General features: G+C 37.6%; 1 protein-coding gene across 1 annotated transcript in view; it reads right to left on the bottom strand.

The window, feature by feature from the left end:
• Positions 1-464: 464 nt before the first annotated feature.
• The window catches only part of GLCE (glucuronic acid epimerase), a 118,743-nt gene continuing 102,464 nt past the window's right edge, over positions 465-16,743 (bottom strand). The window contains exons 2-4 of the mRNA XM_082617875.1: positions 13,769-14,364; positions 9,929-10,174; positions 465-4,459 (exon numbers count right to left, since the gene is read on the bottom strand). Of these exons, the coding sequence (XP_082474001.1) occupies positions 3,435-4,459; positions 9,929-10,174; positions 13,769-14,351 (1,854 nt within the window). The 5' untranslated portion in view covers positions 14,352-14,364 and the 3' untranslated portion in view covers positions 465-3,434. The remainder of the gene's footprint in view (positions 4,460-9,928; positions 10,175-13,768; positions 14,365-16,743) is intronic.

The raw sequence follows: 16,743 nt of genomic DNA, 5'->3' as shown, positions 1-16,743 counted from the left end.
AGGTTATGTATGGGAAATACAGCAAGAACAAAACTTTCAAATAAATCGGAATCAGACAAAAGTGGTTACCTGAATTAGCATGGGAAAGGGCATCCTCACAACTGTCACAGCACCTTGCTTTTGTTCACGTTACCCCTTCTTCTTCTTCCACCTGGTACCCAGGCCTGAAGCCCCTGCTTAGGCTATCTCCTCTGTAACACCTACCCTGACTGACCACACAATTTGGCATTTTATTTTTCTGAAACTGTTTTGTGGACATTGTGTTCCCCCTATAGACTAAACCTCCTTAGGATGAAGGCCTATATGATATTCCCCACTTTGTCTTAAAGGGCCTGACACACCTTTAATGAACATTTGTTGCCTGACTAGTTGTCACCAGCTGAACAGAAAATGGTCAGAAATATGCTTGCTGGGCTCAAGTAATCTTAGAATAATCAGAGAAGAAAGAGAAACATCCAGGTATGTTCCTTTTAAGATAAAAACTTTATTTTACAATTATATAAAGCTGCTTTACATTAAGCACAAACAATCCATTTACTTTGTATAGAAACAAAATACCTTTTCATCTGCAAAAAATCAAGTTTTGCTGTATATAAAACTAACATGTGCACATTGTGCTTAAACTGCAAAGTCTGTACAGCTTTACAAAGGACTACCCTTCAAAAGGGCATCCAGTAAACACTTTATTGCATATTTAACACATGGTCTATAACCCACATGTACAATGGAGGAGAAACAAGAAAAACAATTAAAAGGAGGATGAAAATAGCAGCTTTCAGTGAAAGTTTGCACACCAACAAAGAAAAGGGTCTGCCACATCTGTAGAGTTGTGCTTGTGTGACAATTTTTATTTCCTCACATACACTGGATGGTTTTTGGATGAAGCCTTTATGTACAATAACTCTGAAAGGGTCAAACCTGACCTTCATCTGGAAACTTCTGGCTGGTTTTATAACTGAAGTGGCAATAGGTTTAATTTAATATCAAAGCTAACTCAAGGTAAGTGTAAACAACTAATACCCATATTCTTGGAGCAAAGAAAAATTTAAAGAAATAAAACAAAACTTTAAAATACCTTCCCCATTCTCACAAAGCTCAGGCTAAATAAACATTTTGTATGATTTAAAATCCTAGAAAACTCCACAGGTGCTTAGGAAGAAAAATGTGATGGGTGGTCTTGGGCAGTGTTTCTCCACAAATATCCCCCGGTTCACTTGCATCAGAATTACCTGAACACTTTTTTAAAAAATGCAGGTTATCATGCTTCACAGGCAGATTTACTGAATATCTGGAATCTGTATTTCAGTAAGCTCCCAGGTGATTCTGAGGCATTAGTCTGAGAACCACTGGTTTGTACTGACAGTGCTGCTACAGGGTCAACTCACCCTCTTCGAAAATTCTGGGATCACAGGAAAAATCGAGCTGCTGTCGCAACATGGAAGGCAGTGCGAAACCAAGAGCAATGAAGTAGCAATGCCATTTCTAGATCAAAATGTCTTTCTTTTTTCAGTGGGAAAAGACAGCCACATTGTTAAGGCACTGATATTTGTCACAGAAGCAGTACCATACTGTTTTCTTTGATTCCCTCAATGTGAAGTACCAGTATGCAAACACAAGGCAGAAGTCTGGACTGCTCTAAATAATAACAAATACGATGGAGTAAAAACGATTTCCAGATTGGAGAAGGTTTATTTTTGAGCCCTGAAATAAAAAAAGGAGTCCAGATATTCTTGTTGAGACATCTAATGTATAAGAACTACAAAGGTCAACATCTAGGGGGAAACCTAATAACCCACAACTGTTTTGTTGTGGGCAAAATCGACTTGTGGTCACAAAAATTGGGAGTTTAAACTTACTTTTTCATGGCCAATTTAATATTATCTTCAGTTGTAGATCTTCGTTCCTGCCCCCCTTGCCACTGATACATATATTTTGTACATAGGTATGTATGTATTGTCTAGTTTCCAAGTGGTGTTGGTAGGCTGAGTTCAATCAAGATGTAGCGTGCAGGCAGGTGCCCACCTGGCTCTTGATGTGCATTTCATACAGGTCACACACACACTGCACGGTGTTTGTCAGACTCAGTACCCTGAAAATATGGGGTCTCATATTTCCATTCTGTATAAGTTATTATATTGATTTAGTGTATTGTCATACATTAAAACAAAGACAGCAAAATCAGCCTCCCTCAATTCTGACCTACTGCCTGAAGTCTTATAGCAGACACTACCCAGGGTATGAGGGCTATGATATCTATTTATGTGAGGTATAAAACCAAAATAAAGGTCTGATTACACATGTACAGCTAATGCAGTAGCATCACTTTTACCCAATAGCTGAAATAATTTAAAGTTAAAATTGCAAGGGAAAAACACTGATGCACAAAAGGCAATAGTTTGGAAAGTTGTCGACCAAGAATGATCTAAGTAGAAAAAAAAACCTGCTATAAACCTTATAATATCTGACCCAGTAATCTTCTTTAAAGGGGAAAAAAAGTCTTAAAAAGACAGTGGTAGTGGAGTTATCAAAATTACCACCTCCTCCCCAAATTTAGGTTTATAATAAAAATTCCCAAATGTCCCCCCCAACATAGAAAAAACTCTCTAGCATAGTCTGAAATGAAATACAAAATTCTAGATAGTGACAAAAAGAAGCCACCACAATGGGGGGAGAGGAGGGATAGAATGATTATCAAACCTTTACTGATTGTAGATCAAGTTTCATAAAACAGATAACATTTATGTAATTTCTTGTGCAGTCAACAAGTTTCATTTTAATTGTGCTTACATTATATAACTGTGAAGCCTGAACACTGGTTGTGTTTTTAATTTACACGTTTCAAGAAAACCATAAATTCAAAATATTCTCCATATATAACAAATTGAACAAATGCAACAAATGCTCATTCACTCCCAAGAAATTAATATATAGAAAAGAAACATTCTTAAAGTTGCACACAGTCCACTATTCAGGCTACAAGTACATATTTACTGTATTACAGCACATTATTTTTTTAAAGTCTGCTTTCAACATAAACATAAATAACCACATTTTAAAAGAGCCCCATACTAAGTTTGCAGGCAAGTGCTGGACAGTTGGCCAGTAAGAGCTACTTACCATTGTCTTTCCCAAACCGAGAGGACTGGACTATCTGTGGAACTATCTGTATAGGGTGATAAGCAAGGCCAAGTTAAACATTTTCATTCACCCATTGACTAAACACTTTTCTGCTCTAAATGCCACCTACATTTCTAAACACCCAACTCATGGAATGCAATTATCTTAGAAGACTGGTTTTAAGGATCATTTATCACTTTGATGTAATCCACAAAAACCTAGTATACAACCTTTTAAAATGTGCCTATGCTCTGCTGACAGAGAGCCCGTAGTTTTTGTGTACAGCAGAGGCTGAAATATGATTTTGGTTCTGAGCTCTAGTTGTGCTTTGCCCTGCTGCCTTTAAGGTAGCTTTTCCACCTCTTGACAAATTCTTTGAAGATTGGGGACTCATCAATGGTGCTGAGTAGCTGCAGTTGATTGATGTGGGTGGTGTGATAGTCCCAGCGGGCCAGGTTGGGGGCAATGCCAAGCATGAAGTGCCGGAGGTCATAGATGGTTCCTGAGCCAGTGTCGTACAAGGGGAGCATGGCTTTAAGGGATTCCATGCCACGCTCAAACAAGGACCTCGCTTCTTTCCCGAGTTTTTCCCCTGCAGTTTCTTTTAAGTCATACAGCCCAATTAAAGAATACATAAAGCCATTTAAAACAAAAGAGCTAGGTGTGGTTGGATATTCTTCATACCAGTCATGTTTATTCATAAACACAGCTTTAACTCCATGCTGCTCTGACAGAAATTTGTACGGGGCTGTTGCCCTTAAAGCTGAATTGAGGAATATACGGTCTTTTGTTAAGAGATAGGCCCTGACTAATGTAGAAATGGCTTGACCTTGGGCCATGGCAGAGTACCACCCTGGCTCTAAAGACTTGAACCCTTCCCCTAACTTACGGGTCACCATAATTGGCCAGCCACCTTTCTCATCCTGGTTCCTCACCAACCAATCACTGGCAGCAAAGAATGCGGCCATGTGGGCTGTGGTAGAGATGGTAATGTTGTCGAGGAAGCCTTTCCCTTTTGCAATCAACCTAACTACTTTCTTGGGCATTATTTTGGTTGGCTTGACAGCTTTTGTGTTGGAAAGACCCACTCCTTTCCGGAGGTCAGTGACCAGGTCCCTGGTAACCGTGCTCCATGAAGTTCTGGGCCCAATGCCATAGTATATGTCTCTTTCTTTAAAAGCAATTAGCTGGGTATTTGAGACATAATGTACAGTGAAGAGCTGATTCTTTTCTGTGGTCTCCAGAACCACAGACACACTTCCGTTTGTTAAGAACTTGAGGTCAAATGAAATAATAAAATCTTTTGTGTTCCCCAGTTGCAAGGATACACCATCACTGGTTTCTGTAGGGGGAAAATATACCAAAAAAGACTGGTTAGAATGGAAGCTCTTTGTATTTAAAAGTTACTTGCAATTCATCCTTGATAATCACTGAGCATACAAAATTAATACTTCAATATTTTATATGTCAGGTTTTTTTTAAAATTTATTTTTACTAAGTTAACCATAAACAGATGACAATTGTTGAGTCCGCGATGGCTTGTGAGCATCAGGGCAAAGCTCTTACCTTTTGGCCTGTCTAGTTTACATTAGAGGGGTTAATGGCCTTAGCAGATAGCTAAGGTACTGTGGTCAAACTGCCTTTTCTAGATCAAATACTGGCTGACCAATAATCAATGACTATCTAGTATACCCATTCTACAAAAAGAAAACATATAGCCAAAAGCTGGCTCAGCACATAATATTACAAGAAAGAGCCTAGAAGAAAAGAATGGTTAGACGTGAACTAAAAAAAAAAATTTTTTTTTTTTTTTGGCTGTGCTGCGCAGCTTGTGCAATCTTAGCTCACCAACCAGGAAGAGAACCTGGGCCACCAGCTGTGGAAGCAGGGAGTCCTAACCACTGGACCACCAGGAAATTCCCTAAAAAAATTTTATGTACTCAATATTTAGTAAGTATTTACTATGTTCTAAGTGCTTGACACATATTAACTCATTTAGTCACTATAACACTTAGCAAGAGTAGTGCTATTATTACTCTTACTTTATGAATGATGAACCCAGACACAGAAGTTAAGTAACTTGCCTAAGGTACAAAGAGTTGAACACAGGTTGACTAGTCTGGCTGTATAATACATGCTCTGAATCACCAATCGATGTTGAAAATGATAGGTTTGTTTTCAGATATTCATTGGAATTGTGAATAAATTCTGGAAATTAAGCAATCGGCTCATGTAGTCAACAAAAAGTGAGGAATACTGGGGGAGGCTCTGGAGTTAAAACAAACAATCTTCGTTTGGATTCTCACTTCACCACTTACTAGCTTTGAGATGTTCAACAAGATACACCTATTTGACCCTCAGTTTCTTCACGTGTTAAGTAGAAATAATATTACTTTGCAAGGTAACTGTGAGGATTAAAAAAAAAGGATAGTGGCTTGAAACATAGTATAAAATGATGATGATGATGATGATGATGATTCTGAAGCCAATGGTTTCAGAGGCTGATAAAATAGCAGAGCTGTTTTACTTGGCAAATCGTCAAATAGGAAATTTCTCTTGCATGTCTATAGTACGATGATGGCTGACTCTCAGAAAGTTGACTTCTACCAAGAAAAGAAACTGAGCATATGAAAACCAAACAGTAGCAGCAGCAGGAAGAAGAAGAGGAAGAGGAAGAAGAAAAAAAGGAAGAAAAACAACAAAAATATATGTAGTACAAATTTTATAACATTAAAGGTAAATGTGAATATCTTGGTCTATACAGAGCTTAAATCTTTTTAAAATTTATTTAATCAATTAATTTATTTTGGCTGCGTTGGCCTTCGTTGCTGCACGTGGGCTTTCTCTAGTTGTGGTGAGCAGGGGCTACTCTTCGTTGTGGTGCACGGGCTTTTTTTTTCATTGCAGTGGCTTCTCTTGTTGTGGAGCACGGGCTCTAGGCGCGTGGGCTTCAGTAGTTGCAGCACGTGGGCTCAATAGTTGTGGCGTACGGGCTTAGTTGCTCAGTGGTATGTGGGATCTTCCCAGAACAGGGCTCGAACCCGTGTCCCCTGCATTGGCAGGCAGATTCTTAACCACTGCGCCACCAGGGAAGTCCCCAGAGCTTAAATCTTAAAAATACATTCACATGTATTATCTCATTTGATCCTTACAATAACCTTCTGAGGCTGGTAGAGCAGGAATTACTGCTTCCATTTTAGAGATGAAGATATGGAGGCTTTGCAAGGGTAAAAGGTTTGCCCAAAGCCAAATGCTAACTAGTGGTAGAGCAGGGACTAGAAACCAGGGTTCCTGGGTCTAAGCTCAAAGACTGTGAAAAAGAAATGATATTGGAAATACCATCCTCATGAAAATAACCAGTGGAAGAATTATTTCTCTTAAACATAGCTATAGAATCAGATCTACTTTAAGGCGTCCTTGAGGAAATCTTGGGTGCTCCTTATTGGAGCAATGATTGGGAGTGTGAACTGATGATAGTGTAAACAGTGTGATTAGCTTGGACAGTATTATCACCATGTTGAGCTGATCATTTAACTCTTCCAACACTGGACTCTACCAGTGTGGATATAATTGACCCAAAGCTCTTAATTACTTCATTTGATGGAATAGACAATTATGGAAGTTGTACTGAGAATGAGAACATCTTGCTAGATGTATGATGCTTTGACTTTTAAAAAAGTGATTTCAGAAGTATATTTCTAACACAGTAAAAATCCATTTTATCTGGAGAAATGTCAACATGCAACCTCTCTCTTAGCTGGCATTTTCCTGTATCTATAGTAAATGGAATCTGATGCTCAGTACAACATACTTGATGTTTCAGGATGTTTCGCAGGATTCTGAATTGACTTATGAATTACTCAAGATTAAATTATATTCAGCAGAGGCTATCTTGAGTGGTACTTATTTTTTTATTCTTATGGTAATGCCTCATTAATCAGACAACACTGTTAACTATGGCATCCATTCTCACCACCATCTTCAGAAGTCCAAATGTGAGAAAGTTGAAGAATTATATTTTCTTCTCAGAATTCCATTCTAATTTTCACTTTATGCATACAAATCTAATGAAATGATATAGTTCGATCAATCACCTTATGTTTCAATGTAACAGATTATGTAGTTCAAAGAACTCAGTAATGAATGATGTCATTTAACACCACCAGAGGGGGTTATTGAGCCACAGAGGAGAAGTGACAAAGAAGTCACAATCCCCAATTTAAATCAATCCACAATCATATGAGACAGGTCTTTTAATTCCTATCTTATAGGTGTACAGAGAGGTTAAATATCCTGTCTACGTCACTCAGAAGGGTCTGAATGGTAGCAACTGGGACACGACTGTGGTTATGGCAACCACTTTGGAAATATACCAGGCAAGATTTTGAGCTCTACTGGAGAGTCCTAAGCTATCTGGAGACCTGTGCTTTAAATCTACTAATAGAAAGTTTTGAGCTTCCTGACGCTTGAAATCCATGACTACTCTCTCTGACCAGTTATTCCCAGGAGTCACTGTAAGTGTCTATTTTTGGTATATGTGGTACATATAAATGTACTTTACGCAACAAAGGATGATAAACATTTAAGAATAGTCTTTAAATCAATGTTTTCACACATAACATGAACGGTTATTAATCAACAGGTTTAGTATGTGGAGTGAGAAGAGGCCTTAATCAGAACCTCAAGGAACAGAGAGACAAGCGTCAGGCAGAAGAAGAGAAGTTCATAAGAAGCCTCAGAAGGAATGGCTACACAGAGAGGAGAAAGTGAGGTCATGGAAATGAAGTGAAGGGAGTGCTTAGGAAAGGGAAAGCTAATTTAATAAAGCAGGACAGGTATAAAGTTTTAATTCATTCAATTTTAAAATTAGGTAGAAGGAAAAAAAAACATTCTTCAACAAACAAAACAATAAAAAATATGCTGCAGACCCATGTTATGGTTTTTCCCTCTAGATAATCTTATTTCCTTTCAGGGAAAAAAAATCAAGGCCAAAAAGGAAAAAGACCAACAGCATGTAGCCTCTGGTCTTCCAGAGCCTTACTTCACTTAGGCCTATGCTTTTAGGCACAAGTTCCAATTCCTTCTCATCAATGATTCTCTGAATTTATCTCCCAAGAAGACTATATCATCTAAAAAGCCTCATTTCCCATTCCTACGTTTCAATAAACGTCTCACCTTTTTGATTTCCTTTTCCTGCTCTGAGCAACAACTCCAACTAACTCTCCCTCATATACCTGTATCAAACACAACTCCAGACACATCCAAGATATCAAAACAAGCACCACATTCTGAGGTAGCACACTCCTACCAACAGAGAGTTCCAGTTGTGAGTAGCTAGTGTGCCACTGGCAGAATGTCTGTCACAGACAGTTCTCTCCTCCATATGCTTAAACCCACCTTGGGAAGCAGTTTCATCTCTGGTTGCTGGCTGCAGAATGAAGGACTAAAGTGAAGGTCCTTCACTTAGCATGAGGAGACCTATTGTTTGTATTAACCAGGGTACCCAAAAGTGCACAATGAAATCCATTGCTCTGAATAGGGCAGAGTTCAAGAGATGGTTCTAGAAAACCTCCCAGCACTTGAGGAGATCGGGATGAGGTGTGCTGTTTTCCACCCTAATCCAGACTACATTATTAATCAGTGTAAAAATAAGCCCTCTAGATGCAACCAAAATCAAATGTCCTTTTCAATCTAATAATTTCCTGCTATAAATCATAAGCTAAATATTCTTAAACATCTCCATGTACTTTCTCACCCAGTCAAGCCTGTTGTTTTACAATAAGCAAAGATGCTCTATGTACTGGAATACCACAGAATGCCATAGGATAAAAGAAGTTTTAGTCACAGAATAAAAAGTAAAGGTCACCACTCATTATTTGCATTGCATTAAGCACTCATAAATCCATTACTTAAGGCCATCTAGAATGAGTAGATTTGTACTGCTGTTTTCAAGGTCTGTGAATCACACAGTCATCAATAAAGGACAAGGACAGAATACAGAAAAGGTCTTATAACCTTTTCTCTCTTTTTATTTACCAACTGGCAAGGTTGGTGGGAGGGAGGATGAGTTCTGTTCTTGACAACATTTCCCCCCCCTCCACCCACAGAAAATTAAGCCTGAGGTGCTAACTAAAATTATTCCATTGTCTTTTTAAGTAATGAACTCATTAATTCTCATGGATATTGATTAGTGGAGAGAAATACATTACATCCCAATTAATGGGACCGTCTTAGAAAAAGGGCAAATATTGCATAAAGTTAATTTGATTTTATAAAAGATTTTATTAATGAAATGGCTTTATATGAAGTTTGAAACAATCTAGTACATTAACAAAAGTCAATATAGAAAGCAGGCCTGGTTGTTAATGCTATATTACTTTGAAAAAATAAAAAGCTACTGGTAAAAAATAGGCAAAGGAAAGGATGGCTCTCGCTATAAAGAAAAATTTCTGCCTTAATGCAAAATAGTTTAAAAATTAAAGGATGAGTGCTGTGCTGAAACATTAAAATAAAACTGAGAAACTTTATTCCTGTGGGATCTGGTTCCCTGGAAGGAGAAAGACATCATGCAGTAACCTGGTTCTTGTGGCCTGGCTCTTCATGCAGTAAATATTCCTTATATAACCTTAAATTTTTTAGCTAAAATCCGTTTTTAGATTTCACTTGGGTGACACTATTTGTTTCTTCATATATGTAATATCAAGCATCTGCTAATGTGTTTTTTAAAAACCATAAAAACAATTTTAAGGGAGTATCAGGTGCCATAAATCAACATAAAATTAGCAAACACATATAAAAACACATCACTTACCCGGAGCAGTGAACTGTTTAACATTGGTGAATCTAGACTTATCAGCCACACTAGCCATAAAGCAGCCCTTTGGCACGGTCCAGTCATTGGGCTTGCTATTTTTGTCCCTGTCTTCTGCTGTTTCATATACCTCTATGTGAGGGGGTTTCTCAGTTAGATTCTTGCTGTAATGACTTAACCCATACTGTGCAATCTGGATTGGGTAGAAATAGCCTTGAGGTCCCCATTGTGTAGACAGAGGTACACCTATAAAACAGAGAAACAAAATAAATAACTATCTCCAGACATTCATAATCCTATTCTGAATACCACTCTTCACTGTTTTACTTCTGGGGGAGTTATAGGGTTATCAGCAACTTTTAAGCTTCCTTATTACACTGTTTTCATAATTACTAAAAACAAGTACCAAATTAATCAGAAATGAAAAACAGAACTAAATGCTCATTCACTCTCATTCATTATTTGTTGACAGATAGCAATGCAATGTTGTAGATCATCCTTTGAAGGACTAATTTTTAATGTGTGCTACTTTTGCTCATAGCTACAGATGTAATTTCATAATTCTGTTTCATACATTCAAGTTTTACACAATTTAAATACATATAGTTAATGTTACCAGCTTTATTCTAGAATATTAAACCTGAAATTTTCTTAACATCTGTACTTAACAGTCAAGTTAATTACATACTAATCTTTCCCTCCGGTGTCAAGATGTGGTCTAGTAACTTTATCATCTGACGGTTAAAAGCATTTGCTTAAGAAGCCAGCTATGGGGGGCTTCCCTGGTGGCATAGTGGTTGAGAGTCTGCCTGCCAATGCAGGGGACACGGGTTCGAGCCCTGGTCTGGGAGGATCCCACATGCTGCGGAGCAACTGGGCCTATGAGCCACAACTACTGAGTCTGCGCGTCTGGAGCCTGTGCTCCGCAACAAGAGAGGCCGCGATAGTGAGAGGCCTGCGCACTGCGATGAAGAGTGGCCCCTGCTCGCTGCAACTGGAGAAAGCCCTCGCACAGAAACGAAGACCCAACACAGCCAAAAATAAATAAATAAATAAATTTATTTATTAAAAAAAAAAAGCCAGCTATGATTAGGCAACTTGAAGTATAAACACAGTTTGCAATTCTTTTTCATATCCTTCACATCAAAATGTAATTCTTGAGAACAAAGAGTGCTTTTTTTAAAGAATGAATTAAAGTTGTATATTTAACCATAGATTCTTCATAAATTCATTAATGGATTACCTCTTGTAAAGTTCTAAGCAAAACTTTTAAATGTTTGGTATTAGTGTTTATTTTAGTAATTTTCTACATGGGAAATACAATAATACCACACTGTACAGAATAGTGTATTATTGCATCATGGTGTATGTGTTGAGAGATAAACTCCTATTTATAGTCCTAAAATAAATTAACAAGCAACAGATGGGCATGGCAGACACTGGGAACCTACAAAACTATATGTGTTTTGATGTAGTTTCAAAATAGTTTAAGGAATTAGAGACCATACGGGCTAAGAAACCTAGGCTACAGATAAGCTTTTTAACTTCAATATTCTTTCTCCAAGGGTAGATCTTTTTTTTCAAAATTCAAACAATTATTTTCACTTAATAAAAGCAAGGTTTATACTATCTCATTTGATGGGTAATAACTACAATAATGTGCAATTGGCCTAAGAAGTGATAGACTGATCAATGGAACAGAATAGTAGGCCAGAAACATACTCTAGTAAAGATTTAGAAACATACTCTAGTTTCAAAATATTTTAGTATAACGATAAAGATTGAATCATTGATCAGCAGGGAAAAGAGGAGATTATTCAATAAACGTTAAGGGAAAAAAAATCTAAAATTAGGCCCTGACCTTGTACCATTTGTCAAAATATAGATCAGTTTAGCTGGACTAAAAAGTTAAATGTAAAAAAACCCCCATAAAACTATTAGAGAAAATACAGATGAACAGCTGATCATGGCATGGCAAATGATTTTCTAAGCATAAAAGGAAGAATTTTTTTAAAAAACCCTAAGTTTAGTAAATAGAACTAAAAATTTCTAAAACTAACAAATCATAAATAAAATGAAAAGACAGCCAAATTAAAGGAAATATCTTTAACAAATGCAATAAGGTGCTACCACCCTTGCTATATATATAAAAGGTCTCACAAATATATTTTTCTAAAAAACAACATTAATCACATTGAAAAAGGGGGAAAGAACATCAAGCCCATTCTATAATGGTTAAAAGCATATGAAAAAGATATCTGACCTCACTAATTGCTAAAGAAAGAAAATTATAAGATCCCTTTGTAAACAACAGATTAAAAAATAAACTTTCATGATGGCAGGAGTTGGGTGACAGGAGCACCCTTATACTCTGCTATTGGAAGCATGAATAGGGTCAACCTTCTTGGAAAGTAGTTTGGTAAAATAGATTAACTGATACTATTTGACATGACAATTTATTTCCTAGGGAACTACTCTGAGAATACAATTAAAACAGCAAATGATTAACTATGAATATCTATACCATTATGTATAATGGCAAAAAAGTGGAAATGACCTAAATGTCCAATTAAAGAGAAAGGTTCCATACATTATTATGGCATGTCCTTATTATGAATACTAGTGATTAAAATATTCAATAACAAGAGGAAATAATCATAACATGTTGAATGAAAAAAGAATACAAAATTGACTATACAGCATGATTCTAATTTGTTTAAAAATGTATATCTACAAAAACAACAAAAAGATTGGAAAAGACATCAAAAGATTAACAGTGGTTATGGTTGCTTTTTACTTTTTCTTTAGCATCTAAGCACCTATTAAGCTTATACACTTCTAAAAATTACTGGAAAAAAAAAAAGGTTTGGCGATGGATATCTTCCAAGCCTCTAAAAAACTATTACCCTCCTGAACACTGCACAATAAATATCATTATAACTATGTTAAAACATATACCTAGGTATAAAGACCTTTTGAGAATATACAAAAATGGTAATAATTATCTTGAATGGTAAGAATATAAGTGAATTTGCCCCCTTCCTTCTTCTAAACATTCAGTAAAGATATTATAAAAATTAAAATATTAAGGTATTAAAATCACTTTCTATAACAAAATGAGAAAAATGAAATAAAACCCAAACTAAGCAATCTTAAAACACACCAAGTTCTTTCCTCTGATTAAATGATATACTTTAAAGTCAAATTCAGTTTGGCTCTCTGATCAATCCTAGGTTTGAAATACAAATTCCAAAATGTATTAATTATACCCATAAGGAACCCCCAGGTTTTAAAGACAATGAAAGACAATATGTAATAGACTATAGGAGTTCATGAAGTTCAGATAAAATGGTATTATGTATTATCTTGTTCTGAGAACTGTAAACCTCCATCCAGGGATGATACCTGGCTAATCTGGTAATAAGACTTGGTACATTGATGGGTCCACTGGATCGTCTGTCTCCCTTTCCCATCTCCTCTCATAGGATATGATAATAACCTATGACGATAGGTTATTAGGATAATAACCGTACAGGATAATAACTGTATATTTTAATGCAAAATTTCTGGAGATGCTGTGCCTTGACTTTACTGATGATAATTTTAGTTTCTGGGGCAGGTTAATGGCATAATCCTATTTAATCAGGTATGATCTTATTGTAGCCCTTAAATCACACCATCTAGAAAGTTCAGGTTTAACCTGTTCCTCCCTGCTAAGTCAGAGTGATGAAAGGTCTCTTGATAGTAAGCTATGTAAGTACTTGCTATATAATTAACACAGTCTCTTATTCCTCAACACAATCAGGACAGAAAAATGCAATGGCGTAGATGGATACCAACCTTCAACCCCACTTATGCACTTGACTCTGTCTCGGACTTCCACATTGTAGCCTTCAAAGGACATAAATACACCATCAGGGTGATAAGGGGCTCTCTGTGCATAGACTTTGGAGTAGCTATGAGAGAATTCAAACCGATCATAGCCATCGTACTGAACCACCTTTCCGTAAACGTCAAAATATTTCTCTACCCAGGTGAATGGAAGAAAGACTTCATTCCCCTCTCGTCTCCCTTTAATTGTGTGTTCATCATTTATGAGACAGTCAATTTCTTCATATTTGAGCCCTAACACCTTGCTTCCCCCATTGCTATTGAAGCCCCCAACAACAGGGGGTGCTTTCTGCTGTTCCTGAGGGAATGCCTCCTCAGAGTGCTTGGCCATGTGGTTCACATAGTTGTTGCTCTCAGATGCTGCTGCTCTTTTTTCTAACGCATCCACTCTGAAGCCACTACTCGAGTGCCGTGGAAACTGGATCGCTTTGTCGCTGGAACACTTATTCCACAAAAGTACTGTGACCAAAGTGAAGAGTGCGCAGATGACAATCAAAGTCTTATAGTTGACCCGAGCTGCCAAGCAACGCATATTCAGACCATACCTATGGAGGCAAGAAGAAAAATTCACACAAAGATGTACTTACTGACATTTCATAGGATAAGATTTACTTTTTTATACTGAACCACCACATTAGGGCAATTTTATTAACTGCACGTAATCTGATCAGATTTAAAATTACTAACTCAAACTTTTCAGCAGAGACAAAGAAAAGGCAAGAGGTGCTTCCCCCTCTTAAAATGCTCAGTTAGCATGATCCTCTAAAGCAAAGATGCCCAGTCTTTCTGTTTGTGCCTCCCTTGGATTCTTAATAATTTTTTCATGAAGCCCCTAGGTCAAAAAAAAATACCTATTGGGCTTCCCTGGTGGCGCAGTGGTTGAAAGTCTGCCAGCCGATGCAGGGGACACAGGTTCGTGCCCCGGTCCAGGAAGATCCCACATGCCACGGAGCGGCTGGGCCCGTGAGCCATGGCCGCTGAGCCTGTGCGTCCGGAGCCTGTGCTCCGCAATGGGAGAGGCCGCAACAGTGGGAGGCCCACGTACCGCAAAAAAAAAAAAAAAAACCAAAAAACCCCGTATTACTTCCATTTGTGAAGCAGTTGGGCTCAAACAACTTAATACATATTTTTGCCAGTAGCCGTTTGAAAAAAATATAACAGGTCATGTCAAGATAAACACTGACATCCATGTTGCCAAATCCAACAATGAATTTTTAGTGCTCACCCTATGTTGCTTCTCAGCAGCATGGAATAGTAAACGACTTTTTCCTTCCTGAAACACTTTCTTCCCAGGACTCCCGGGGCACCTTGCGTTCTTGGTTCTCCTTATACCCCAGCTGGATGCTCTTCCTACCTAGTCATCTCTGATCATTCCTTCTCATCTCTCTGAACCTGAATGCTGAAATGCCTTAGGGCCCCAGTCCTCAGACCTCTTCTTTATCTCTATTCACTCCCAGGTGATCTCACCCAATCTCATGGCTTTAAATACAATTTATATGTTGACTTTTCCCAAAATTCTATCTCCAGGCCAGACCTTTCTTCAGAACTGCAGGCACATATACCGATGTGCCAATCCAAGTATCAATAACTGACATCTTTATTTGAAGGTCAAATGGACTTCTGAAACATAACATTCAAAATTTAATCCCTAATCTTTCCCTTCAATCTGCTCCTCCTTTACTGCTCAGACCAGAAATATTGACTCCTTTCTTGTTCACCCCATATCCAACCAGTCAGGAAATCCTGCTGTCCCTACCTTCAGATTATACCCAGAATCTAATCACTTTTCACCAACTACACAAGTTACCAACACATCAGAGCCACTACCATATTTCACTTGGAATGTTACAGTGATGTCTAACCTGCTCTCCCTGCTTTTACCCTTGCTCTACTATTCTACCCCAAAGTCTATTCTCAACATAGCAGTCAGAATGATGCTTTTAAATATAAGCCAGATCCTGTCTTTCCAGTCATGATGGGAGAAGAATTTGATGCTGTTGCCCCTACTGGCCATGTGGTGTACCAACCAGTTGTGATTGTACTGTAGGTAGTCCTGGAATGCCTGCTGCTGGGGTCACTGGGAAACATGGAAAATTATGGGTTAGTTACATGTGCAACATATGGAATATCTCTGCCCACTGACAGTAAAGAGAGTAGGCTTACTGCTGTTTGCTATAGTAGCTCTGTAATTTATTTTATGGTGTAAATCCAAAACTACTTATTTTATGGTTGTAATCCTTCTTCCCCCTTTTCCTCTCAATAAACCCTTCTGGCAGCAATGAGATTTAAAAAAATCAAACCGTAAAATGAAAACGTTTAATGAAAAATTACACAATGATTTTCTGTTTTTCAAGAAAGCTGATGGTGTTTTTCAATTAAAAGCTCATTTCTTTTAATTCCAAGAGGAGGTAAACCCTGAGTCCTTGCATGTCTGAAAGCAACTTTATTCTGTTCTCACCTTTGATTAATAGTTTGGCAGGATATAGAATCCTTGGGCTGCATGTTATTTTCTTTCTAAATGCTGTAGGCAATGTTTTACTTTCTTAAAGCATTACGGGCTACTGATGAGAGGTTTGACTTCAGTCTGATACTTGCCATTTTGTACATGACTTCCCTCTGAATCTTGTGTTTACCCTAGGAATTCTGCAGTTTTGCGAGAAAGTGTTAACAGTATGATATTTGATTCACTACTTCAGCACTTGGTGTGCCCTTTCAACCTGAAACCTTGTGTTCTCTTATTCTTGTTTAAGGGATGTAGTATCTTCTTGCAGCTCTGAGTATGTTAGGGTTCTGTTTTTGTAAAGTTCTCTCTGATTATCTCTGTTTTCTTTGTGGTCATTTTTCTGGTTATTTTAGTCTCTTTCATGGTGTTAGCTTTCCTCACACGCCTGTGATCTTTGTTTACTCATTCATCTTTAGGCTTG

This window comes from Mesoplodon mirus (genome assembly GCF_964341445.2).
Source record: "Mesoplodon mirus genome assembly, chromosome: 4".
Lineage (NCBI taxonomy): Eukaryota > Metazoa > Chordata > Mammalia > Artiodactyla > Ziphiidae > Mesoplodon > Mesoplodon mirus.
The sequence above is the reverse complement of the archived record's forward strand: the minus strand, read 5'-3'. Positions and strand labels throughout refer to the sequence as shown.